This window comes from Salmo trutta, chromosome 40, assembly GCF_901001165.1.
Source record: "Salmo trutta chromosome 40, fSalTru1.1, whole genome shotgun sequence".
Taxonomy (NCBI): domain Eukaryota; kingdom Metazoa; phylum Chordata; class Actinopteri; order Salmoniformes; family Salmonidae; genus Salmo; species Salmo trutta.
In genome coordinates, this window is record NC_042996.1 from 11,796,389 (window position 1) to 11,824,031 (window position 27,643).

The window sequence follows — 27,643 nt, forward strand, 5'->3', positions numbered from 1 at the left end:
CGCCAGATGACACCATCAGCAGCATCATGTTATGGTTCTCTGTGGGGCAACATATTATTTCCTTGTCCTGTTCTAACACGCTGCTTTTCATCGCCGAGCCTCAACTCCTATAGTAAAAATGGTACAGAGCTGGGAGAGGAGTACGTAATGCTGGGAGCTCCAGGATGCTCACTATATGCAGATATTTGTTGTTGTGAAGATAAAGGTGGGGGCCTTGAAGTCTGTCTGGTGTGGGGGTGGATGGTTGGAGGTGGGGGCCTTTAGGACTGTCTTGCAGCAGGCAGAGTTGTGGGTGTAAGGGGCTACGATTGGGCAGGCCTCTTTGTTGCCCAGAGAACAGACCATGGTTTCCTGGAACAATGCAGCTGATGAGAGGCTCTCCAAGGAAAATATGGGTCTGACATCATGGGTTCTTAAAGCACACAGCTGAGCCAACACTCTCCTGCCATAATCAGTACTCAGTGAATTTCCACTGCTGAGGGAAATGGAGGAAAAATAAGACAGAGAAGCCCCTATGGGCATGGGTCCCTTCCCCTTTTACACCCAGGTATGGCTAGAAGTTCAAATTGAGAGTTTCAGTTTGAAATGGAAATGCATAATCCAGTGACATACAAAGTTACTGTCACATTGGCTGGTGTCCTAAGGAGAGAAGAAATCCAGGAAACAGTAGTGATGGGGAAAGATGTTGAGTTGAAGGACTAATATACAGTGAGAACAATAAATGCAATTGCCAGTCCTTTGTATTACTGTAAAAGTAATTGATATCTAGTATTTATTATTAAAAGAGAACTACATCGAATTTTGCCTGACTAACACAAATCATCCCTCCCCCTAAAACAACCAAGAGGAAAAATAGTGAAATTGGAGTGTATTAAAATAAACCACAAGGTCATTTAAAAGACAATAGCGTACGTAGTTGTAGTAGGGTTTTGGAGCTTCCACTTCAGGGCTGGTCCAAAATCGGAGTCCTTAGGTGCACTCAGCCCAGAGCTCATAGAGTCCATCTGATAAATTTGGGAAATAGATACTTGAGCCTGCTCCTTCCAGAATCCTTCTGCTGGTGTAGCAGAGGTGCAATGGAGAAATTCGCGATTAATTATGATATTACAGAATTCCAAATCAGGAATTAGACCGCAGATGTTAAATAGATTCTACTTTTCTTTTTTTTACAGAATACAGCATTGAGGTTTCTTGGAGATTTATTTAAACTCTACATCCTGCAAGCTTGCAAACTGCAATTTGTCTATTCGGGCCTAATAATTGATCTTGTATTAGTCATTGAGAGGCTTGGATGAAATACCATCCAGGATCGCCGGGCCAGACGCTTGCCAACTCCCTGCTCCACACACGAAAATGTTATGTCTGCTGAATGGAAGCCAGGAGGGCAATTTTTCTGTGAAAATGACTTAAATGTTTGATTATATATTCATAAAAAAGGGCTGACAGTGAATGAAAGCTTTGTCCTGTCACTGCAGAGCCGTCCGTCCTCTAAAAAGCTGAACACGCAGGCGCAGCTCTCCCCTCAGTGAACCCACACCGACTCTGTTTGCCTTGGCGGAACATGCCATCCTTTAGGAAGTATCACTTTGTCATCCAGTGTGTATTCAGTTTCAGACTGATGGTGAAATGATCTCCAATCTGAATCATGTGTTGATATACAGCCGACGGACATAATTGATTTTTATAGTTTTTGCATATGCTCAGAGAGACAAAAGTGAGCTTTGTTACAATGCAACACTAATGTATATGTCAGTGACACCAAGGTTTATTTTACAGGTCTGACCTTGCTGTGGATAGGTTACTGTGCTATAATTACATAATAGGGAGAATTGTGTGTTAATAAGATGCGTTGCTGTAGAAAGTCTCCTGGACCTCTCAGTTTCATTACATCCGTTGGATATTCATACTTGACGTTCATTGGTTGGTTTTCCCTTGCATCAAGCGAGAGGGACATGGTGATCAATTACACTCCAAATACTGATACAAGAAAGAAAACTGTTCACCTGGCTGTTTGTTTATCTTCTTATGTTTGGTTGCCAAGCAACAGTGGTAAAAACATCTTCATGTTATTTTATTAACGGAGGATATTCAAAGGTTTCTCAAAAGTGCCTGTAGAACATTCTGACATGAGGATGACAAATGGTATGAAATAAGTGCCCAGACGTTGTCATAATGTTGACAAGTGGTTTATTCAGCAGGAATGGTGAACAATCTGTCAGTATTTAAACATTTTCTACAGAAGGCAATCGAGCACCAGAAATAACAGCGCTGTAATTAAACAGTTTCATAGATGATGGTGAGCTTTGGAATCCCATGGCAATCAATTCAAATGTTTTCCTATTCTAGAGCGCTTGATAGAGTCAAGTTCCTATATGTAATTCAAAATACAGTTTTCATTCCTGTTTGTGACATTGTAACTGCTAATTGTGAGATAAATGGTGACAAAGAATCAGTCAAAATTGTGTTTTGGGAGTCAGATAACTGGATTAAAAATCTAGATTCTATCATGCTCATAGCTTTACTCTGTTGCTGCCCCCTCAAGAGGCCACGATTATTATCCTTTATGCCTGCATATTGACAGTCCCACAAAGTCCCACATGGTAAACTTCCATCTTCAGGTTTGTTTCAGGGAGAACTACACTCTTAGAAAAAAAGTTGCTATCTAGAACCTAAAAGAGTTCTTTGGCTGTCTCCATAGGAGAACCCAATGAAGAACCCTTTTTGGTTCCAGTTAGAACCCTTTTGGTTCTATGAAAAACCCTTTCCACAGAGGGTTCTACCTGGAACCCAAAAGGGTTCTACCTGGAACCCAAAAGGGTTCTCCTATGGACAGCCGAAGCCTAAGAGTGTAGAACTGAACTGGGGTCAGTCTGACCAGCGTATGCCTCAGGGGATGAATGAAACCTACACTTGTATTACTCAAGCGGCATTAGCATAGCTGAACAGCTGATCAGATGGATGGAGACATCGATCAAATGTGATAACTTATGATTGACAGTTGTCAGTTTACCTAAACTGTTTTTCATTAAATACAAAGCTGACAATGCAAGTTGAATTAGATTGTGTCTTCATTTAGCTGAGATCTTTGGTATCAGTCTGGTGATATGGTACTGAAGGACAATCGTGCTGTTAATAGGAACAACTCAACAACCTTGTTTTAAAACCACATACATGCATCTCTACCGAAGGGTCAAATGGGATGCGGCCATAGAGGTCATCCTGGCTTTCAATTCACCTGACAATATCGCCCGTAGCTATATGTGAATGGACAAGATGGAGTCCTAATCTTAACCACTACACAACAACTACATCGTATTGTATGTGGTGATGATTACAGCTGTGGGTTGCTGATAGAAGTAAGGATATAAGTACCACATTAATACTTTAGGTCAGACTGTCATTTTAATACTTCTTTTGATCATTTCTATCCCATTTTATTGATGTCCAAATGCATCAACAACCCAAAATTGTAAAAGGTTGTAATAAATAAAACATGTCTTACTTTGTGGGGAGCTGAGAACCAGATCTGATTCGCTGTGTCACTTAAGCTCTTTAACACATGGACATGGTTTTACAAAACAAATCATTCAACCTTAATCATACATATTCGTAAGCGTTAATGCCTTGGCTTTCTGATCATGGTGCGTTTACATACATTTCGTTCAGGACAAACAAAAGTACACTATGACTTTTAACACCTTAATATTATTGAAGGATCACAGTTCACAGTGCTTTTTGTCAAGTTATTTGGCATAGGGATCTATATTGAGTAACAATAATTTAAAAACAGTAGAAAAAATAGCGTTTTGCCTTCTTGGGACCACAACAAGATACTTTTTTTCCATGCATTCACAGATTTCACACAAAGACATTTGCTCGCTTATACTACTACCTTATTGAAATTGCTTACAAATAAAAACACTATTAATAAAATGGTGGCCACAAGGCTGTGCAAAAGGGACGACCTCCAACGATAAGCTTTGCCATCTCTCTTTCTCTTCCTGTTTTAGCCCACCGTTGCAAGTAACAAACTACAAAATAGCACCATTATACAGTGGATAGGATTTTCTTAATACGGTTTTGCTATATGATACCATCATGTACAATGATAGTAGAAGAATGCATAGGATAACATAAATGGGAGTATTGGTTGATTATACACTGACAGAGGAGGAAGAGATGTGATGGGTTGTCAGGTTGCTGAAATGGTACATTAAGACTGTCAGGCATCCAGATTGTGCAAACAGCCATTACTCTCTGTAATCCTGACACAAACACAGGAATTCTCAGAACATGGTCTGATGGAACCAGTGTGTGAACCTTGCTCACAGTAGCAGAGCTCTGAGTGGCTTAGCTACAAAACGGACTGTGTGTGTGTGTGTGTGTGCACAGCGTTTTTAAACTGCAGTCCTGTTTGTAGGTGTGTGTTTCTGTGTTTCTAAAAGTATTTGAGTTGCAACACTATATGTGTTGCTGTTCATTTGATCTCTTTTTTTTATGACAAATCCATGCAGTCCATGTTCATACAGAAGAAGCAAAGGTCCCTCCCTAAGCTAACAAAATAAAAGAATGCAGGCCAAGTGAAATCAATCATTAATCGTCTTCCTGTAGCTGGCTATTTTTAGCGCCCCTCTGTCCTGTCCTCTGCATTAGAATCCATTTTTAATCAGACCACATATTAGACCCAGAGAATCTACGGTGAGTCTTTACAAATTAAATATAAATTGAATCTCCTTAGTACTTTCTGTTTACAGTACAGAATATAATATTACTGTCAGTTTCACACGAATGGCTTAGCAGTACAAGAAGATTCTATCATCAGAATAGGTCTCTGGTCATATTGTTGCCTCAAAGCCAGGTTCTTATGGTATGGTTGCATGTAATACACTTATTGTCTGTTGAAGAAGACAATAGGAAATAAATAGCCTTAATGAAACACGTGACAACTGTGAAATCATCTTTTGGCCAGAACTGACTGAAGCTGAAATAACATTCTCTTGAGGTTGTAATACATTTTCAAAGCAGTGGTTGTTAGATGAGAATGGGGGGATTACTTATCCAATAGCCCGACTACTTTGCATGGCCCAACCTCTCAGTGTAAAGCTTAAACTCTTTCAGAGTTCAGGTAAAGAGGATGAACCATTGGCTCCCATAGACAGACAGGTAAAACTGCTGGCTGCCCTCCTATTGGCTGTATGTAACACAGAGCCTATCAGAGGCCACCAGGGACACTATAGCTCAGCTCACACATGGAGGTATAAGAAGAAGAAGCTCTTTGATGTGTAAGCAGCTAAACTAGTCTGTTACATTGGTTTGACATGGAATATAATTCCTTCCAATATGAAATGGTGCAGTGTATAAAATAATCAAAATACCTCTCATATAACCCCAGCACTTTAACTCTCAGCTAGAGACATTACACACAAAGCTTATTACCATTAGCTTAGTACCATTATCCACCTTTTGTTGTTTTACAGTGAACCATTCCACAGAGGCACCAGGTAAGGGCACACCCATCTCTCATCCCTGTCCGTTAGCTTCTGTCTTCTTCTACATTCGGTAGTTCCTTCCCCCTGTGTTTCCTCGACTTGAGTTCTTCTGATGTACCTCCTGAAAAGGGTGGAGGGGGAACAGATTTTTAGGAGGAGAAACATTAGATAAGTGGATTAGGAGAGTGGGAAAAAAACAGCTTTGGGTCAAAACCCAGTGCCTGTGCCTAGAACAACGCAGCTGTACAATTAATGGGTGATGATTTCATAACCTTGCGCTATAGTGAAAGAGCCACAAACAGTACAGTATCGAATATCCTCCCTACCAGAGCTGATAGGTCATATTTAAACCACAAGCCACCAGAGCGGCACTGACATTCAACATACTGTCCCTCTGCACATGAATAAATCAATGTGATTATATGCATGCCGTTACCCTCTGTAACTAGCATGCCACAAATCTGTTGCAATCTGAGGACCAGGGTTTCAGCACAAAATGTACAGTATGAAAGTAGAATCTGTCTGGGAGAGAGAGTGCCCATGGGTCTACCACAAAAACCACTTAGTCCTCCGCCTCTTCGCTAATGGCTTTCTTTTTTAAGAGGAGAGTTGTAAAATGCACCTAGTCCAAGCTTAAAAGGATGACATGGACACACAGGTGGAATTGGGAAACTAAGGGAGAGGAAAGAAACATTTCTTCTGGTTGGGTTGACTAATTTGGACTGGGCTTGATTACTAATTCAATTCTGTGCTTGTATTTCCTTCCCTCTCACAAAGAAGTCAATAAATGCTGACTGTATTCTGTTGTAACCTGGCCAAGGAGTCATTGATTTTGTATCTACTAAAAGAAGGTATAAACAGCTACTTTTAACAATGACAAGTATGCATCACATATGATGGTAGTCATGGCACCAATCATGGCATGCTATATTCTACACTGAACAAAATTATAAACGCAACATGTAAAGTGTTGGTCATGAGCTGAAATAAAAGATCCCAGACATTTTCCGTATGCACAAAAAGCTTATTTCTCTCACATTTGGTCCACAAATTTGTTTACATCCCTGTCAGTGATCATTTCTCCTTCGCCAAGATAATCCATCCACCTGACAGGTGTGGCATATCAAGAAGCTGATTAAACAGCATGATCATTACACAGGTACACCTTGTGCTGGGGACAATAAAAGGTAACTCTAAAATTTGCAGTTTTGTCACACAACACAATGCTACAGATGTCTCAAGTTTTGCGGGAGCACGCCATTGGCATGCTGACTGCAGGAATTTTCACCAGAGCTGTTGCCAGAGAGATGAATGTTAATTTCTCATATTCTTTCGCTTTAGAGAATTTGGCAGTATGTCCAACCGGCCTCACAACCGCAGACCACGTGTATCCACGCCAGCCCAGGACATCCATATCTGGCTTCTTCACCTGCGGCCACCAAGACAGCTGATGAAACTGTGGGTTTGCCCAACCGAAGAATTTCTGCACAACTGTCAGAAACTATCTCAGGGAAGCTCATCTGCGTGCTCTTCGTCCTCACCAGGGTCTTGACCTGGCTGCAGTTTGACATCGTAACCGACCTCAGTGGTCAAATGATCACCTTCGATGGCCATTGGCTGGAAAAGTGTGCTCTTCACGGATGAATCCCGGTTTCAACTGTACTGGGCAGATGGCAGACAGTGTGCATTGTGATGTGTGGGTGAGCGGTTTGCGCTGATGTCAACGTTGTGAACAGAGTGCCCCATGGCGGCGGTGGGTTTATGGTATGGGCAGGCATAAGCTACGGACACAATTCCCTTTTATTGATGGCAATTTGCATAGAGATACCGTGACGAGATCCTGAGGCCCATTGTCGTGCCATTCATCTGCCGCCATGACCTCATGTTTCAGCATGATAATCTATGGCCCCATGACGCAAGGATCTGTACACAATTTCTGGAAGCTGAAAATGTCCCAGTTCTCCCATGGCCACCATACTCACAAGACATGTCACCCATTGAACATTTTTGGGATGCTCTGGATTGACGTGCACCCCAGCATGTTCCAGTTCACGCCAATATCCAGCAACTTCGCACAGCCATTGAAGAGGAGTGGGACAACATTCCACAGGCCACAATCAATGGCTGGAACAACTCTATGAGAAGGAGATATGTTGCGCTGCATGAGGCAAATGTTGGTCACACCAGATACTGACTGGTTTTCTGATCCACACCCCTACCTTTTCTTTAGGATATCTGTATTCCCAGTCATATGATATCCATAGATTAGGGCCTAATTTATTTATTTCAATTGACTTATTTCCTTATATGAATTGTAACTCCTGAGTTAAGTCTTAAAATTGTTGCATGTTGCATTTATATTTTTGTTCTGTGTAGTTATAGTAGGAAAGTACCACTGCAGTAGTGAAGGACAAACAGCCTACCTTGCAAGATGTGTGACTATGCCCAGATAAAGGTTTCTGTCAGGAAAAATAATAAAACCGTTCAGATATGACACATTTGCTTTCCACTGTGGTAGTTTATTTTCCACAATGGAATAGTTAGCCACTCTCTAAGGGGTAAAAGTCAGTTATTGGTGTTTTCTGTCCTCATCATCAAGCCTTAGTCTTAACGTCTTAACTTGGAGTGCATGCTCTGGAAAAAGCCTGACACACTGTGTCTTCGGAAATTATTCAGACACCCTGACTTTTCCCAACTTTTGTAACTTTACAATCTTATTTTGAAATGGATTTAAAAAATAAATGTCCCCCGCAATGTACACACAATACCCCTTAATGACAAAGCAAAAACAGGCTTTTAGAAATGTTTGCAAATTCATCCAAAATTAAAAACAGAAATACCTTATTTACATAAGTATTCAGACCCTTTGCTATGAGACTCGAAATTGAGCTCAGGTGCATCCTGTTTCCATTGATCATCCTTGAGATGTTTCTACAACTGGATTGGAGTCCATCTGTGGTAAATTCAATTGATTGGACATGATTTGGAAAGGCACACACCTGTCTATACAAGGTCCCACAGTTGACAGTGCATGTCACAATCGACCGTGATCGAGAGTCCCATAGGGCGGCGCACAATTGGCCCAGCGTTGTCCGGGATAGGGGAGGGTTTGGCCAGGGTAGGCCGTCATTGTAAAATAAGTATTTGTTCTTAACTGACTTGCCTAGTTAAATAAAATAATTTAAATAAGAACACAGTGGCCTCCATCATTCTTATGGAAGAAGTTTGGAACCAGCAAGACTCTTGTTAGAGCTGGCTGCCTGGCCAAACTGAGCAATAGGGGGAGAAGGGCCTTGGTGACCAGGGAGGTGACCAAGAACCTGATGGTCACTCTGACAGATCTCTAGAGTTCCTCTGTGGAGATGGGAGAACCTTCCAGAAGGACAACTATTTCGGCAGCACTCCACCAATCAGGCCTTTATGGTATAGTGGCCAGATGGAAGCCACTCCTCAGTAAAAGGCACATAACAGCCTGCTTGGAGTTTGCCAAAAGGCAGCTAAAGACTCTCAGATCATGAGAAACATGATTGGTCTGATGAAACCAAGATTGAACTCTTTGGCCTGAATGCCAAGCGTCACGTCTGGAGGAAACCTGGTGGTGGCAGCATCATGCTGTGGGGATTTTTTTCAGCGGTGTGGACTGGAAGACTAGTCAGGATCGAGGCAAAGATGAACGGAACAAAGTACAGAGAGATCTTTGATGAACACCTGCTACAGAGCGCTCAGGACTTCAGACTGGGGTGAAGGTTCATCTTCCAACAGGTCAACGACCCTGAGCACACAGCCAATACAACTCAGGAGTGGCTTCGGGACAAGTCTCTGAATGTCCTTGAGTGGCCCAGCCAGAGCCCAGACTTGAACCCTATGAACATTTCTGAAGAGACCTGAAAATAACTGTGCAGCAACGCTCCCCATCCAACCTGACAGAGCTTGAGAGGATCTGCAGAGAAGAATGGGAGAAACTCCCCAAATACAGGTGTGCCAAGCTTGTAGCGTCATATCAAAGAAGACTCGTGGCTGTAATTGCCGCCAAAGGTGCTTCAACAAAGTACTGAGTAAAGGGTCTGAAATGTGATATTTTCAGTTTCGTATTTAATTTTGGGGTATTGTGTGTTGATTAATGAGGGAAAAAAACTATTTAATGGATTTTATAACAAGGTCTGAATACTTTCTGAATGCACTGTATGATCTAACAATCAAATATACTGGAAGACCCACTACAATGTTCTATATCTATGTCCATTCTGTTTCGCTGATGTCAACTGTGTATGCTCTTATAATGTATATCTGTTTGGTGCTGTGCTCACCTTCTTGGTTTTTGTCTTGTCTGGGTGCTGTGCTGTCCTACGCTCTGTGCCTCTGTCCACGTTTTGCACTGCAGTACTAACCTTAGGTGTTCTTGGCATGTCTGTGTGGCGCTGTGCGCGCACAGAGCGAGCTGCCTTGCCAGACTTGACAGGGGCACAGTACATTTCGAGCCGCCGCAGCTCGCAACTCTGGAAGCAGCACTCGTCCACAATACCACGGTTATGTGACCGCCGTGAACTGGGGCCATACCCCGTTGGTTTACCTGGAGAGACAGAAAGAAGAATTTGTGTTACTACATGTGACGGTGTAAAGAGCATGTAAAGAGCATGCAGAGAGTGCATGCAAAAATCATGCAAAGAGAGCATGAGCGAGCATGTAAAGAGCAAGGATAGCTGTTGTTCCAGTTTGTTCTGTAAGTAAATAAAAAAGATAACTGAAGACAGCTTGTTGTTTATGATTATACATTTTGGACTTCCGTGTATGTTTGTCTTCATGTTATAGGTCGAAGTTAAACGTTGAGGTAAAGGTAGAGGTCATAGGCATGTTAAGTGTTGTGTCACGGGTATGTTAAGTCAACCACAGGTGCTTTAAAGAGCCAATGGAATCATATACAACATAACCCATTTCAGTCTTGGATATGGACCAACTTATTTAGTGCAGATGTCCTGGAAGGTCTTATATCTGTGAGCTGAATTAATCCAGAGAGCAGTAATAATTTGTGGCTGTGCGCCAGGCCCTGGGCCCTGTAATAGCTGAGTGCTAACGGCCAGGTTGTGGACTTGATTATTCTGATATATGGACAGCGTTAATGACATTGATTTCTACACTGCAAAATGTACAGGGTATCGCATTGCACTGTGCGGACTCTTTTTGGCAGCCGTGTGGCAGTAAAAAAAGGTCACGGTCACCGTAACATTGAGAATATCACGTTTGGACGTTTTAGACCCATTAGGCCAAACCTCAACCCCTCGGGGCCCATCAGCCTGCAGAGAAAGCAGGCCCAGGCCTAAGCCACACCCTCTGGCGGCCTGGATGGTCGTTTCATTCACATTTTCACCTGGCAACCCAGCAGCTCTTTATTGCTGACAATCTCAGAGCCAGTTGAACTCTGGATACTGTGGATGCTGGTACAATGCAGCCATGCTGTTGTTCACTAACAACTATATGGCTTTCCTGAGACACGACTAGACTCATAGTTCCCATACGTGCAAAGGATAGGCAGTTGGTGGCACCTAAATTGTGTGTGGGGGGGTCATAGTAATGTCAGGAAGAGAATAAATGAAATGGTTTCAAACACATCACACACATGGTTTCCATGTGTTCGATATCAGTCCATTCACTCCATTCCAGCCAGTATTATTAGTCGTCCAACCCTCACCAGCCTCCTGTGGTGCAAAGCCAGAGAGGCTCACTTGGAGGTCTGGTGCTCTTCAGTATGAATCGGAATCTGAGCACTTCTCTGAGAACCCAAGTCACCTTCTACAGTGATGTGAGTGGAAGGAGGAGGAAGTTAGGAGTTGCTTTGACACCTGAATGCCAACAGCTTTCGACTCCCTTTCTCCAAACCCACTTTCTTTCAGTGGCCTTTAAAAAAATATCCCACTCTCCATTTACAATTCCCCACTCACCTCGGGCAATATAGCCTTGATAGGCTTTTCCCTGTTACCAAATGAAATAATAATAATGTAATATGGCATTTACAAGGAGGAAATGCCTTTCCCTTTCAGAGTTAATTGCTCTTTGCCTGGGAGCCTGCCAGTGCTGACAAAGTGCATTAACTTCTGCTCTCTGCCTTCCTTATCTTGACAATGTTGTTTTGGACAGAGAGGAGCTCCAATTCAGAAACAGATTCATCTCTCCACAGTTCTCAGTCAGGACCCTGGGTACAGTGTGAAGAAAGATTATGGAGGGAGTTGTACTGTGTGTGAGAGAACACTGATCTCAAGTCAGATGATGAGATACAGTGTGTGTTCATGGATAGTTGAAGGTGAGAGGGTTCTATACTGGCTAAAAGGTTGAAGGTGATAGGGTTCTATACTGGCTAAAAGGTTGGAGGTGAGAGGGTTCTATACTGGCTAAAAGGTTGGAGGTGAGAGGGTTCTATACTGGCTAAAAGGTTGAAGGTGAGAGGGTTCTATACTGGCTAAAAGGTTGAAGGTGAGAGGGTTCTATACTGGCTAAAAGGTTGAAGGTGAGAGGGTTCTATACTGGCTAAAAGGTTGAAGGTGAGAGGGTTCTATACTGGCTAAAAGGTTGAAGGTGAAAGGATTCTATACTGGCTAAAAGGTTGAAGATGAGAGGGTTCTATACTGGCTAAAAGGTTGAAGGTGAGAGGGTTCTATACTGGCTAAAAGGTTGAAGGTAGGAGGGTTCTATACTGGCTAAAAGGTTGGAGGTGAGAGGGTTCTATACTGGCTAAAAGGTTGAAGGTGAGAGGGTTCTATACTGGCTAAAAGGTTGGAGGTGAGAGGGTTCTATACTGGCTAAAAGGTTGAAGGTGAGAGGGTTCTATACTGGCTAAAAGGTTGAAGGTGAGAGGGTTCTATACTGGCTAAAAGGTTGGAGGTGATAGGGTTCTATACTGGCTAAAAGGTTGAAGGTGATAGGGTTCTATACTGGCTAAAAGGTTGAAGGTGAAAGGGTTCTATACTGGCTAAAAGGTTGAAGGTGATAGGGTTCTATACTGGCTAAAAGGTTGGAGGTGAGAGGGTTCTATACTGGCTAAAAGGTTGAAAGTGATAGGGTTCTATACTGGCTAAAAGGTTGGAGGTGATAGGGTTCTATACTGGCTAAAAGGTTGAAGGTGAGAGGGTTCTATACTGGCTAAAAGGTTGAAGGTGATAGGGTTCTATACTGGCTAAAAGGTTGAAAGTGATAGGGTTCTATACTGGCTAAAAGGTTGGAGGTGAGAGGGTTCTATACTGGCTAAAAGGTTGGAGGTGAGAGGGTTCTATACTGGCTAAAAGGTTGAAAGTGATAGGGTTCTATACTGGCTAAAAGGTTGGAGGTGATAGGGTTCTATACTGGCTAAAAGGTTGAAGGTGAGAGGGTTCTATACTGGCTAAAAGGTTGAAGGTGATAGGGTTCTATACTGGCTAAAAGGTTGAAAGTGATAGGGTTCTATACTGGCTAAAAGGTTGAAAGTGAAAGGGTTCTATACTGGCTAAAAGGTTGAAAGTGATAGGGTTCTATACTGGCTAAAAGGTTGAAAGTGAAAGGGTTCTATACTGGCTAAAAGGTTGGAGGTGAGAGGGTTCTATACTGGCTAAAAGGTTGGAGGTGATAGGGTTCTATACTGGCTAAAAGGTTGAAGGTGAGAGGGTTCTATACTGGCTAAAAGGTTGAAGGTGATAGGGTTCTATACTGGCTAAAAGGTTGAAGGTGAGAGGGTTCTATACTGGCTAAAAGGTTGGAGGTGAGAGGGTTCTATACTGGCTAAAAGGTTGAAGGTGAGAGGGTTCTATACTGGCTAAAAGGTTGGAGGTGAGAGGGTTCTATACTGGCTAAAAGGTTGAAGGTGAGAGGGTTCTATACTGGCTAAAAGGTTGAAGGTGAGAGGGTTCTATACTGGCTAAAAGGTTGGAGGTGATAGGGTTCTATACTGGCTAAAAGGTTGAAGGTGATAGGGTTCTATACTGGCTAAAAGGTTGAAGGTGAAAGGGTTCTATACTGGCTAAAAGGTTGAAGGTGATAGGGTTCTATACTGGCTAAAAGGTTGGAGGTGAGAGGGTTCTATACTGGCTAAAAGGTTGGAGGTGAGAGGGTTCTATACTGGCTAAAAGGTTGAAAGTGATAGGGTTCTATACTGGCTAAAAGGTTGGAGGTGATAGGGTTCTATACTGGCTAAAAGGTTGAAGGTGAGAGGGTTCTATACTGGCTAAAAGGTTGAAGGTGATAGGGTTCTATACTGGCTAAAAGGTTGAAAGTGATAGGGTTCTATACTGGCTAAAAGGTTGGAGGTGAGAGGGTTCTATACTGGCTAAAAGGTTGGAGGTGAGAGGGTTCTATACTGGCTAAAAGGTTGAAAGTGATAGGGTTCTATACTGGCTAAAAGGTTGGAGGTGATAGGGTTCTATACTGGCTAAAAGGTTGAAGGTGAGAGGGTTCTATACTGGCTAAAAGGTTGAAGGTGATAGGGTTCTATACTGGCTAAAAGGTTGAAAGTGATAGGGTTCTATACTGGCTAAAAGGTTGAAAGTGAAAGGGTTCTATACTGGCTAAAAGGTTGGAGGTGAGAGGGTTCTATACTGGCTAAAAGGTTGGAGGTGATAGGGTTCTATACTGGCTAAAAGGTTGAAGGTGAGAGGGTTCTATACTGGCTAAAAGGTTGAAGGTGAGAGGGTTCTATACTGGCTAAAAGGTTGAAGGTGAGAGGGTTCTATACTGGCTAAAAGGTTGGAGGTGAGAGGGTTCTATACTGGCTAAAAGGTTGAAGGTGATAGGGTTCTATACTGGCTAAAAGGTTGGAGGTGAGAGGGTTCTATACTGGCTAAAAGGTTGAAGGTGATAGGGTTCTATACTGGCTAAAAGGTTGAAGGTGATAGGGTTCTATACTGGCTAAAAGGTTGAAGGTGCTGCAGTGGACAGCAAGAATAGTTGATTCAGCAGGCAACATGCTCTAAGTCTTCGAGTACAAAGAGATAGTTCTCACCCAAGGTCTATGTCCAGGTCAACAAGGTCAATCATTGTTTTGAGGATTTGACCACCACAATGTAGGCTAAAGGTAATCAGGCCATGTTATAGCCTCCTTACAATGAGAACTGCACATGCAATACACCAGTTTTCACCTTGAGAATGAAAGGTAGCAGGTCTCATTGTTTGAAGACTATTGGGGGATTTTCATAACTTCATCTCTCTTTGTGTCCTCAGCTGGGCCCAGTTAAAGATGCACTCTCTAACTTTTGTATAATTTCAGCCAGTAGTTTTGAAAGTGGAGCTCACGAGCCAAAATGGGTCCCTGTTTTTTGTGTACTACGTCATTCAATTGTGTTGGGCGGCAGGTAGCCTAGCGGCTAGAGTATTTTGACCACTAACCGAAAGGTCGCTGGTTTGAATACCTGAGTCGACAAGGTAAAAATCTGTCTGTGCCCTTGAGCAAGGCACTTAATCCTAATTTGCTCCAGGTGCGCCGTGCTACTATGACTGACCCTGTAAAACAACACATTTCACTGAACCTATCCAGTGTATGTGACAAATCATTTCATTATTTTTATTTACTGTCATCCATTTTGTTTGATATGTTATGAATTTTGGTATTCATATGATATCATCTGAATTTTGCAATTTGTTTGATATGTTACAAATCTAATTCATGCTATTTTTTGTGCTTAAGATCGCGGAGTGCATCTTTAACGACATGTTTACTGAATGGCATGTTGTAATTAAGCCAGAATAAACCATGATAAATTGTCACTTAACCATTGTTGCTGACGTGTAACAAGGAATTTTCATGATGAGGGAAACCTTCTTGCGAGGCCGAGTTTGTGATTATTCAATCAGACAGGTTGTATTATGAGCCAGGAGTCCACTGTGCTGGCCCTGTTTTCCAATCCCTCCCAATAAAGCCCTCCAAATGAACATCCGCTATTATTCTCAAAATAACCTGTAACCTTCTAAACAAACAGCTGGAGAGGAGAGAAAAATCATCTGGATGCAGATTTTAACATGTAGAAGAATCAGCTGTAGCTGGTTGTAAAAAGCAGAAAGCATCAGTAATCAGGTGGAATAGGTTTTGGAAAGTTTTAAGTGCCACGTTTCAAGGGATCACTGACTGTAATCCGCCGTGAACAAAGAGTTGGTGTCCTGTGTGCTGTTGTCGTAAACAAACTCAGACAAACCAGCTTCTCCTGCCTGCCGTGTGGTGTGGACATCCAGCCCGGTGGACGGTGGGAGAAACAGGCTGTTTGAGAAGGGGGGTCCGTGGTGATTGGTAAAGGCTATTGTTTTGGAGTTTGGTCGCAGCCATTCAGGGCATGGCAGATTAGTGGTAGGCTACACGTCTTCTGTTTGTGTCACTGTGTCATAGACAGACACCCACTACAGATTGGGGTGCAGTTTTGTTTTGGTTTTGTGTGTTGTCGCACACATCTATTGGATGAAAGGGGGCCCATTTCCCCCCTTTTTGTAGGGTGAATGAGGGTGAATCTATTCGACTGAGATCTAAGCATTGCACAACAATTGTTTGGCTGCGTAGAGAGAGGCTCCATCATGACTTGAAAGAAGGAATGTCTACAACTCTGTAATGCTCCCCAGTGGTTTATTAAGATGCACGCAAAACAATGTTTTGATCCCACTGCGATCTTTGTCAGGTCAGTCGACAATGTCTTAGCTGAAGAGCAAGGCAGCCTGTTTAGATCAACCTGACTGAGCTGCACACAAGCTAGAGGGACCTTTTGGTCAAGCAGCATTGACCTTTTGGCAGTAGTGCCATAACAGCAAAGAGGCATGGGTACAAATATAAACCATACCTTTAACTCCCACTATTGTGCTCATGCTCCAGTTACTATTATATTTTATTTGTCATGTACAGTGCATTTGTGAAGTATTCAGACCTCTTCCCTTTTTCCACATTTTGTTACGTTACAGCCTTATTCTAAAATGGATTAAATGAATAAAAATCCTCATCAATTTACACACAATACCCCATAACGACAAAGTGACCATAATTATATCCTCCTGATTCCTGCTTACAAGCTAAAATTAAAGCAGGAAGCAACAATGACTCGGCCTATAAAAAAGTGGTCAGATGAAGCAGATGCTAAACTACAAGACCAACGTGAGTAAGACCTTAAAACAGGTCAACATTCACAAGGCCGCTGGGCCTGGCGGATTAACAGGACGTGTGCTCCGGGCATGTGCTGACCAACTGGCAGGTGTCTTCACTGACATTTTCAACATGTCCCTGATTGAGTCTGTAATACCAACATGCTTCAAGCAGACCACCATAGTCCCTGTGCCCAAGAGCACTAAGGTAACCTGCCTAAATGACTACAGACCCGTAGCACTCACGTCCATAGCCATGAATTGCTTTGAAAGGCTGGTAATGGCCCACATTAACACCATTATCCCAGAAACCATAGACCCACTCCAATTTGCATACCGCCCTAACAGATCCACAGATGATGCAATCTCTATTGCACTCCACACTGCCCTTTCCCACCTGGACAAAAGGAACACCTACGTGAGAATTCTATTCATTGACTACAGCTCAGCGTTCAACACCATAGTACCCTCAAAGCTCATCACTAAGCTAAGGATCCTGGGACTAAACACCTCCCTCTGCAACTGGATCCTGGACTTCCTGACGGGCCGCCCCCAGGTGGTGAGGGTAGGTAGCAACACATCTGCCACTCTGATCCTCAACACTGGAGCCACTCAGGGGTGGATGCTCCTGTACTCCCTGTTCACCCACGACTGCATGGCCAGCCATGACTCTACAGTGGTAGGCCTGATCAACGACGAGACAGCCTATAGGGAGGAGGTCAGAGACCTGGCCGGGTGGTGCCAGAATAACAACCTATCCCTCAACGTAATCAAGACAAAGGAGATGATTGTGGACTACAGGAAAAGGAGGACCGAGCACGCCCCCATTCCCATCGACAGGGCTGTAGTGGAGCAGGTTGAGAGCTTCAAGTTCCTTGGTGTCCACATCACCAACACCAACTAGAATGGTCCAAGCACACCAAGACAGTCGGGAAGAGGGCACGACAAAACCTATTCCCCCTCAGGAGACTGAAAAGATTTGGCATGGGTCCTGAGATCCTCAAAAGGTTCTACAGCTGCAACATCGAGAGCATCCTGACTGGTTGCATCACTACCTGGTATGGCAATTGCTCGGCCTCCGACCGCAAGGCACTACAGAGGGTAGTGAGTACGGCCCAGTACATCACTGGGGCTAAGCTGCCTGCCATCCAGGATCTCTACACCAGGTGGTATCAGAGGAAGGCCCTAAAAATGGTCAAAGACCCAGCCACCCTAGTCATAGTCTGTTCTCTCTGCTACCGCATGGCAAGCGGTACCGGAGTGCCAAGTCTAGGACCAAAAGGCTTTTCAACAGCTTTAACCCCCAAGCCATAAGACTCCTGAACAGGTAATCAAATGGACTATTTGCAATGTGTCCTGCCACTCCCCCCCCCCCCACACCTTTTTACGCTGCTGTTACGCTCTACTTATCATTTATGCATAGTCCCTTTAACTATACATCCATGTACATATTACCTCAATTAGCCTGACTAACCTGTGGCCCCGCACATTGACGCTGTACCTGTATATAGCCTCGCTACTGTTATTTTCACTGTCATTTTACTGTTTTTTTAACATTTTATTTCTTTACTTATCTATTGTATACCTAATACCTATTTTTTACTTAAAAATTGCACTGTTGTTTTGGGCTTCTAAGTAAGCATTTCACTGTAAGGTTGTTGTATTTGGCTTTGTATTTCGGCAAATAAACTATGATTTGAAAATAGTTTTTTGAAATCTATTACATAAATATACAGACCCTTTGCTATGAAACAAAAAATTGAGCTCAGGTACATCCTATTTCCATTGATCATCCTTAAGATGTTTCTACAACTTGATTGGAGTCCACCTGTGGTAAATTCAATTGATTGGACATGATTTTGAAAGGCACACACCTGTCTATATAAGGTCTCACAGTTGACAGTGCATGTCAGAGCAAAAACCAAGCCATGAGGTCGAAGGAATTGTTGGTAGAGCTCTGAGACAGGATTGTGTTGAGGCACAGATTTGGGGAATGGTACCAAAACAATTCTGCAGCATTGAAGGTCCCCAAGAACACATTGGCCACCATCATTCTTAAATGGAAGAAGTTTGTAACTACCTCAAGAGTTCCGCTGAGAGATGGGAGAACCTTCCAGAAGGAAAACCATCTCTGCAGCACTCCACCAATCAGGCCTTCATGGTTGAGTGGCCAGACGCAAGCAACTCCTCAGTAAAAGGCACATAATAGCCTGCTTGGAGTTTGCCAAAAGACACCTAACGGACTCTCAGACGATGAGAAATACGATTCTCTGGTCTGATAAAACCAAGATTGAACTCTTTGGCCTGAATGCCAAGAGTCACATCTGGAGGAAACCTGGCACCATGCCTACTGTGAAGCATGGTGGTGGCAGTATCATGCTGTGGGGATGTTTTTCAGCAGCAGGGACTGGGAGACTAGTCAGGATCGAGGGAAAGATAAACAGAGAGATCCTTGATGAAAACCTGCTCCAGAGCGCTCAGGACCTCAGACTGGGGTGAAGGTTCACCTTCCTACAGGACAATGACCCTAAGCACACAGCCAAGACAACGCAGGAGTGACTTCGGGACAAGTCTCTGAATGTCCTTGAGTGGCCCAGCCAGAGCCCGGATTGAACCCGATCGAACATCTCTGGAAACCTGAAAATAGCTGTGCAGCAACGCTCCCCATCCAACCTGACAGAGCTTGAGAGGATCTGCAGAGAAGAATGGGAGAAACACCCCAAATACAGGTGTGCCAACTTTGTAAGCCCACCCACTGTGGAGCCAGGCCCAGCCAATAAGAATGAGTTTTTCCCCAAAAAAGGGCTATATTAGACAGAAATACTCCTCAGTTTCATCAGCCGTCCGGGTGGCTGGTCTCAGACGATCCCGCAGGGGAAGAAGGTCCTGGGATGGCATGGTTAGGTGGCTTATGGTAGAGAAATTAACATTCAATTATCTGGCAACAGCTCTGATGGACATTCCGGCATGCCAATTGCATGCTTCCTCAAAACTTGAGACATTTCTGGCATTGTCTTGTGTGACAAAACTGCAAATTTCAGAGTGGCCTTTTATTGTCCCCAGCACAAAGTGCACCTTTGTCATGATCATGCTGTTCAATCAGCTTCTTGATATGCCACACCTGTCAGGTGGATGGATTATCTTGGCAAGGAGTAATGCTCACTAACAGGGATGTAAACAAATTTGTGCACAAAATTGGAGAGAAATAAGCTTTTTGTGCTTATGAAACATTTCTGTGATCTTTTAATACAGTTCATGAAACCTTCGGACCAACACTTTACACGATTATTTTTGTTCAGTATATTTGAACGACTTCTAAGACAAAATTCAAAGAGTCAGGCCACTCACTGCTCCATCCTGCTGCTTGGATAGAGCTATGCTGGAGACACTGCAGCACATAGCTCACATTCCTCAAACGAGTAAGGCTGTAAAGACAAGGCTCTCCTCCAGAGTGGGCACAGAAAGGATCTGAGTTTTACAGCCTCTCCGTGGTTAATAAAAAACAGTGAATTCTTGGAACCGGTGCAGCGCACTGCCTGTGGAGAGTCAGGGAGTTTATGGTTTGTCGGGGTCTACGAAAGCTGCTATAGACCTGGAAACTACCTCTTTATCACTGGTACCACAAAGAGTTTATAGCCTAGCTAAATTTCCCTCACATTTTCAACTGAGGTTATGTCTGCTTTTAGGCAATTAAAAGCCAGTTTGTAAGAGCATTTAGGATCCTAACTCAGTGAGTTAGGGTCTCGAGGGATGGGATAGACTGGATGGGTCAGTCAATTCAAAATGATGTGACATAGCAAGCTTGGCTAGCTCTGGCTAGTTACAGTCTAGGAACCATTTACCAGGGTTTAAGTTTCGGGTTTAGCCCTAAGTAGAGGCCTCAGATGAAACTGTAGGCTATAATAATGTGGGCACAATGTGTACAATATCTGTACGAGTTCTTTATGGTCAAGCCTGGCCAACATCACCAACAGAACAGGTTTATTTCAACTCAAACCTTTGTGTCTTGACTCCAAACTGACAGAACTCAAATCTAACATCCCCATCCTGTCGTTTTCATGAGAAGTCTCTTTGTTATGCAGAGTAGTTATTCAGTGAGGAGGGTCAACGTTCTCATTTCAGCACTCCATGGAAAAACAACACCTTTTCACAGTGACGAAGTGCACACGAAGTGCAAACAGGAGGCCTTTCTTTCTTTAGTGCTGAGTGCCTTCTGCTGAGTGTGTGTGTGTGTGTTCAGGTCCAGTGTATAAAACTAGAGAGGTGGGGAGGTGGAGGGGAGGGGGGCATCCTGATCATCCTGTAATCCCCCATAATCCCCTGCTGCTCCGGGACAAGGCCTAGCTGTGTGGGTAGTGAGGCTGATGTGCTGTTTACACGTTCTCCACTCTCCTACTCCAGCTGCTTCAAATAGAATAGACACAGAGAGACAAACAAGGCTGAGAAAGGATAGGATGGCTCATCAATGGCTGCTTAAAAGCAATTTACTCCCCTCCTCTGTTCCTCGTTCTGTTTAAACTACATGCTGTTGGGAGGGCGGTGGCACAGTGCCAATCTGAATTCGTTTTCATCTGGACTATAAATGTATCTCATGTACAACTCTCTCTGAGCTAGTGGCTTATGACATGGCATTATGAGACAAAAAGGACAAGGCTGGTGTGTCTATTGCCCTGTGTGGCTGAATCTCTGTGCCGTTTGCTGAATAGGTTTATCTCTGACCCTGACATGGTTCCTTCTGATTAAAATGTATATCACTAATACATTTACGAGTACTCCCAGCATCATCCACATTAGAGATTTGGTATATGCCATGACATTGTATTTATGGAGTTACTAAGAGAAAGGTGGTGTGCCATAGAAGTCCATAGAAGTCCTTTTTCATTTTTAGTCAGTTGTATTTTTTCACATCTGAGAGCTCTGGAGTAGGTGCATCGTAGGTGCACTTTTAGACTGTGAGAGGAAATTCTTCAGAATAGAATAACCAGCTCCATCCAGAGTACATTACAGGAAGTGGGTGTTATCTAGAATAAAAGCTCAGGAAGAGTTGATTCATGTCTTCCAGAGAATCTACAGTACCCCACTGATCAGAGAATGTTCCTACCGATTTTCCTCCCAATTTTCCTGTCGTCCAGTGTTCCTATTTGCAAACTGGGGTTACCCAGATTCTGTTCAAAAGACCCCCATGAAGTCCAGATTCATGGTATGTCTGTATATCCACTCTACTCCACTCAACCCGGGAGGAGTTTGTCTGCTAAAGCATTACTAAGACAACTGAGGATTTCTAGGTCAGGCTAATAATTGGAAAAACTGACTACGGTTGTGGATTTAGTTTTTCTTCTTTAGACCACATTTTGTTTCAATAAAATATTTTTCCACCGAGTAGTATTTCACATTTCTGTCAAGGTAATGAAATATGAAGTCTTGAAATGCAAGTGCAGCTACTTTAGCAGTGACATAGTGGGTAAGGTGGATTGGCCCAGCGTCTCAGCCCGCAGAAAGCCCAGTGTCACTGCAACACTCTGGGGACACATCATCACTACGGTGGCTGTCAAGTTCAATATGGTGCAGCAGACTGGAGGGGAAGAGTTCAGCTCAGGAGCAGACCAGACCTGATGACCGCACGGAGCTGTCACTCTTCCCAGTGCAAGAGACGACAGAGCCGAAAATGGATTATCCAGATATCTCACCTAAAGACTCATTGTTATACATGTGGTTCCATCTGACAGCAGGAGAGAGAGACATACTGTCCACACAGCGAGCCACCTGCTGTACATGCTTCACCGTTCCTTTCCAGAAAGGATGGAGTGTGCCTGAAATGTCCTCGACTCAATGTACCTTTTTTAACACGAGAACAAGGCATTGATGGATGGGCACTTTGCAGCTCAATGATCGCACAGTACAGTCTATAGTCACATGGAGCTATGCAGTCTAGTTCCAAACCTTGACAGATTGAATTCCCAGAGCCAGATAAGGTCTATCTGAGGTCTGTGAGTTCAGGATTGGAATGATTTGCTGTTTATGTCCATCGTTCGGTTCATCAATTAATTATCATAGAATAATCTTGTTGAAGATACAGTTATATTCCAAATACAAGATATGGCAGTGTGGCAAGTTCTGGCAACTCAAGATTCTATTCCATAGGCCATGTGAAATCCATTAAACACTCAGAGAATACATAAACCCCTTTCACAGCCTCACATCATCAAATCTCCCAGACAGTCTCACACCTGATCAAAAGTCTTTACACATATTAAATATTTCATCATGTTCACAGAAAAATTGTTATCACGCAATCAAACATTCTCAACTCTGTCACAACTAGTCAACAAACAAAAAAACACCACCTCAAGAGAACTTTCAAAGTGGCATTCCACAGTACATGGTAGTGCGTTAGCTGAGAAACTACCATGATGTAGTCTGAATTAAATTCTGATTAAGTTGGAGCATAGAGCCTCTTTCAAGATGATTGACATCTCTGAGCTGTATTGATATGTCAATGTCAGTGATACGAAAAGATGGTGCACAATAATTGTTTAGCCTTGGAGAGCTGGTAAAGAGAGACTTGACACTTGTATGTGCAGTGATTTCATTCAATGCCAGCTAGGGACCCTCAAGGCACCACATTCAGTGTATGGCACTAATGAGCCAAACCACAACCTTTCTGAGTCCATGGTTGTAATGGGAAGAAGTAGTCCCCTGAGGGAAGGATCAGGGTCCATGTCATAGGAACACTGGCTACTGCTGAGTGGGAGAACGCAACACCTTGACACAGCTCAGCACTGCCATATATTGCATGTTGTTCTGGCCTTTGTGCCTCCAACGGAAAATAGGAGATTTAAGTCCTGGATTCTTAGCGGATGGTTTTCTTTGGGTAGCTTTCCCCATTTCTGGTGGAAAAAGAGTTCACTGCAACATTTATGTCTTTCCCTCCTCCTTCTTGCAGATAGTCAGCCTCAATTCCACTTAAAACCCCATCCCCATAGACCCAGCAGCCATCTGAATGAGCATAATAAACATATAGCTGTTTAACATCATTCTACACTTCATTTACCTCTCAGCAACCCCCAGAACCTCACTCCTGGTTCAATGGCATTGCATCATGTGATTCTGCATATTCCATTAGTCTTAAGTCAGTAGTCCATCACAATCAGGGACAGAGACAAAATATACATATAAGCATCAACTATTTCAAATCTGATAAGTCTACAGCTGAAATGTTTAATAGGAGTGCGGAAAAAGACAGAGGGAATGCTTATTAGAAAGTGAAGGCCAGATGAGAGAGATCTGATACTGTTTAATTTATGAGGTTGCGCATTAGCGCTTTGGGAGAATGAGGCAGCAGCAATCCTTTATAAATAAATAAAAGGTGCACTTACTGAAATAAAAGCCTCTCTCTCCACACACAAACTGCAGCGTGTCCACCAGCTCCGCCCCACACAGGGTCTCGGGCCCCGCCCCTGTTGCCGCCGAAGTCAGGGTTAGGACGCACAGCAGCAGTGAGAGGGTGTGGGTACAGGAGATACAGCACATCGCACTCTGCGTTCAATGGGGAGAAGGGCACAGTTAGTAGGGCATGGCAGGCAGAGAATGTCGTCAGTCTCACCGCCCATATCGTATTTCACCAGTGTCAGTATGACTTGGTGGCAGTGATTTCAAACGCCTTCACCAGCCTATTTCAACGTCTTCGTCATTATCAGTTTTTACTATACATTTGCGAAATATATAGCTAGGTTTTCTAATAGGTTCCCAATAAGTGAAGGAACAGGTGTCTATGGAACCGTGGCGTCCAAAACAATCACACAATTATAATAAAAGAGCCTACAATAATACCAGTCTATGAGTTTTGGTCACGATTTACGCACGATTTACACACCTATGGCCCTTGAAGTTTATTAATCCTAAACATATTAGGATGTATGGAGCGGTGACTGCACGAGCCGCTTCCTGGGGAGAGGGTGCTTTCCCGGTTCGAAGCTCACACACATCATTATCTTGTCTGTAGGCTATTTCACTGAGAATATTCCTGCAGCCATCAGACAGTTATGTTTCACAACCCGATAATCCAACATTTGGGGTGTCATAATAAAGAATAGTTGCATAGGAATTAGTCACAGAGAGAGAAAGGTATGCATAAAACGAATGCATAAATCAATCAAGGCGATAAGATATCTTTAAAATCGTTTGTTTCCAAACAGTGGTTTATCTTCTTTAAGTAGGCTTAGTTTTAAGATAATGCAATGATGCCCTTGCTTTCTCTCATTCTCAGCTCCAAAAACGATCGTTCAGGACAGGAGCCACAGAGCCAAGGATCTTGCCTATCCAAACATGAGATGGAAAACGGTTCACGCGCCAAACCCAGCAGATTAAGTATAACAGGACAAATTTACATAATAAAGAGAATATACACAGGATTCATATACATCACAACCCCTACCACATAGTTATCATGCCCAAAGTGCCCCTTCTTAGACGCTTTAAACCCTCCTTATTGTTTGTTTTCCTACAATCCAATGTGGTATCCAAATGCGGAGTCAGCAGAAATTACTTTGAAAGTTCAGTAACTTATGCAGCAGCATTAGTGGTTTATATTCATGGAAACGGCATCCGTCAGCGCGCAATGCGCAAACGTGTCGAAACTCATGCTGGAAACACATTGAAACATCCACGCGAGTGTGTTAACTCATGCACGCAGACATGCCTAATAACCTTACTTCGTAAAGTCAATGAAAGTAAATGTTATAGCTAGGCTACATATAATGTCTATGTGAAAACAGTCAAACTTGCACTCACATAAAATGCACGCAAATGTACCTGCTGACATGTTCTGATAGAAATAGTCCATAATAAAACCGATGTGTACATTAAATCCCTGAACTAAAATCATCTGCTATAATCAAACCTGGGTCTTTATTCATTTGTGCTTTGATACTGCAAATAAATCAGGTTGGTTCTTGCAACAACAACAAAAATTGTAAGTAAGGTGACAATCTGGTGTCAAAGGAAATGATTTAAAGTTACCTTGAAGACATCACATAAATGCCACTGAAAGAAATGACCGCTAGACATCCCCACGGGTCTCCGCACGACAAAGCCCAGCAAAAATGAACTTGTTTGAAGTCATTAAAAACAGTGAGAAAGAGGATAAGATGCAGGCAATGTCACATCTCAATATTCCGACTTTGTTCCATTGCGCAGGCTCGTTTTGGAGAAGTGAGATTTAGCGAACTGGAGACGGATTTAGAGAGAAAATCCCTCACATGTATCTACATTACACAGACATTTTCAACAGGAAACAGCTGGGGCAGCATTTGCCTTCTCCTCATCCTAAGTTATTCATTAAGGATTTTGGGCACATATTCAAATAACGTCATCATTTATACTTTTCTTAGAATGGGATTGAATTTTGATCTCTTTAAGGCTTGGACCCATATCACCCGCTCTTCTCAAAGCGTGTTACGTGTAGAAATCTCATGGATGAGTTGTTATAGGCGTTGGAAAATAGAATTATTGTCCACGAAGCTCGTGCGTAATTTATGTGCCACATGTAGGCTATGTGTCTTCATATTCATCATCTATTGCATACATATCTATCTCCAACTTTTGATTTAGTGGGCTTATTCATCATCATGATTGAAATATTTTCATAAAGTAGAATATTTGAGTGTTTATGTACAGTACACACACAGTCAGCAGTTGTAATGGATAGCCTGCACGTTGGTCTCTTTTTTTATACAATTCATATATGTTTATATTCATATATGTGAATATCACCCCTTACTTCAAGTCATCAGGATTAAAATCCCACATCTAACCACCTGATTATTCATGTAGTTTTATACATGTAGTTTTAAATATCCTCTTGTTAGGTCTATCTGCGAACACCATGGCAATAAATCTAATTTTACAATGCAAATATTATGACCACTCAGTGTTTGTCACTGAACACTGCATTGCCACTTGACAGCCCAATTGTGGGCCTTTTCCCAATCTGTGAATCTGCACCTTGCTCTCCCCTTGAATTGACATGTGTCTCAGTATCTGTTGACAACAGCACTCTTTCCATGGCAAATATGTATGCCCTTAAATAGGACAATCCTCTTTTTTCCAATAAAGAGCAGTGTTTTGAAAGACCACTGCCTAATTGTCCCAGGGCTTAAAGAGGGTTGATTTCACCAGCAGAGATAAGAGATCAGCACTGATCCAATCACTAAACAGGAGATCAGTGCTGACCCAATCATAAAGCAGGACATCAGCAGCACAGATCCAGTTAGCTCAGACAGTGTCAGCGCATGACATAAACAAGGACGTATCCAGAGAGGGCAGTGCATGGACACAAACAGGCAAAGATGACACCTTATAATGCCACCAAAGTGGGTCACAACATGCAAGCACATTCAAAGACGTCACAGGGTGTATGAGGACATTCAATTCACCTATTTAAACCGAATATGGGCAGATAGTGACTACATTCATATACAGTTTTCACTCAATGCAATATGTTATGCATAACAATATTACCAGTGTTAAGGGGATGAGCCCCAGCAGGGAATATAAAAGGTTTCAAGATGCCTCGATAACTATGGTCAAGACCAACATCCTATCCACCCCAAAGCCTACTGCCTCCAAAAGTCCTCCCTGCCCCTGGCTTAGCTACAGCACCAGCAGATTGGGTGTATTGTCATAACCTTTAATTCAGTGTCTCTCTCTTCAGTTCAGAACATTGGGGCATTATCATCCAACATGCTGAATGGCACAAAACAGGAGCACAATGTACCACCTTTTCACTCCCTGCTGTGTATTGTGTCATGGTAACGAGTAACCATATAATAGTAAACAATGATGCACTCCTGATTAAAGACAAAGCTGCTTGAGCTGAACTTGTCAAATCAGGGCATGCAAAATAAAACTCCTCTGGTTCCAAGAAACTTACATAAACCTCGCTATTAATCAGTGTTTTCTGATGAAAAGCTCATCTAATTTGGCAACCATCTTCTCAGGTGATTATAAGTCCCACTTCCATTAATTATGACAAATATGACTATTATCATTACTGCTGGGGTATGGCTATAATGATGGCCTGTTCT

At 42.9% G+C, this 27,643-nt stretch overlaps 1 protein-coding gene across 3 annotated transcripts; it reads right to left on the reverse strand.

Moving 5' to 3' along the window:
- Positions 1-2,170: 2,170 nt before the first annotated feature.
- On the reverse strand, positions 2,171-25,859 carry LOC115180501 (insulin-like growth factor I). 3 transcript variants are annotated; one of them, XM_029742642.1, is made up of 5 exons: positions 25,578-25,858; positions 23,936-24,095; positions 9,797-10,059; positions 7,913-7,948; positions 2,171-5,610 (listed from the first exon to the last, which is right to left on the reverse strand). In XM_029742642.1, the coding sequence occupies exons 1-5, from the start codon at positions 25,623-25,625 to the stop codon at positions 5,551-5,553; spliced, it is 567 nt and encodes a 188-aa protein (XP_029598502.1). In that variant the 5' UTR covers positions 25,626-25,858; the 3' UTR covers positions 2,171-5,550. The 3 variants fall into 3 exon arrangements, with proteins under 3 accessions (XP_029598502.1, XP_029598504.1, XP_029598503.1); XM_029742644.1 differs by lacking the exon at positions 7,913-7,948 and having other exon boundaries at positions 9,878-10,059; positions 25,578-25,859; XM_029742643.1 differs by lacking the exon at positions 7,913-7,948.
- Positions 25,860-27,643: the final 1,784 nt, after the last annotated feature.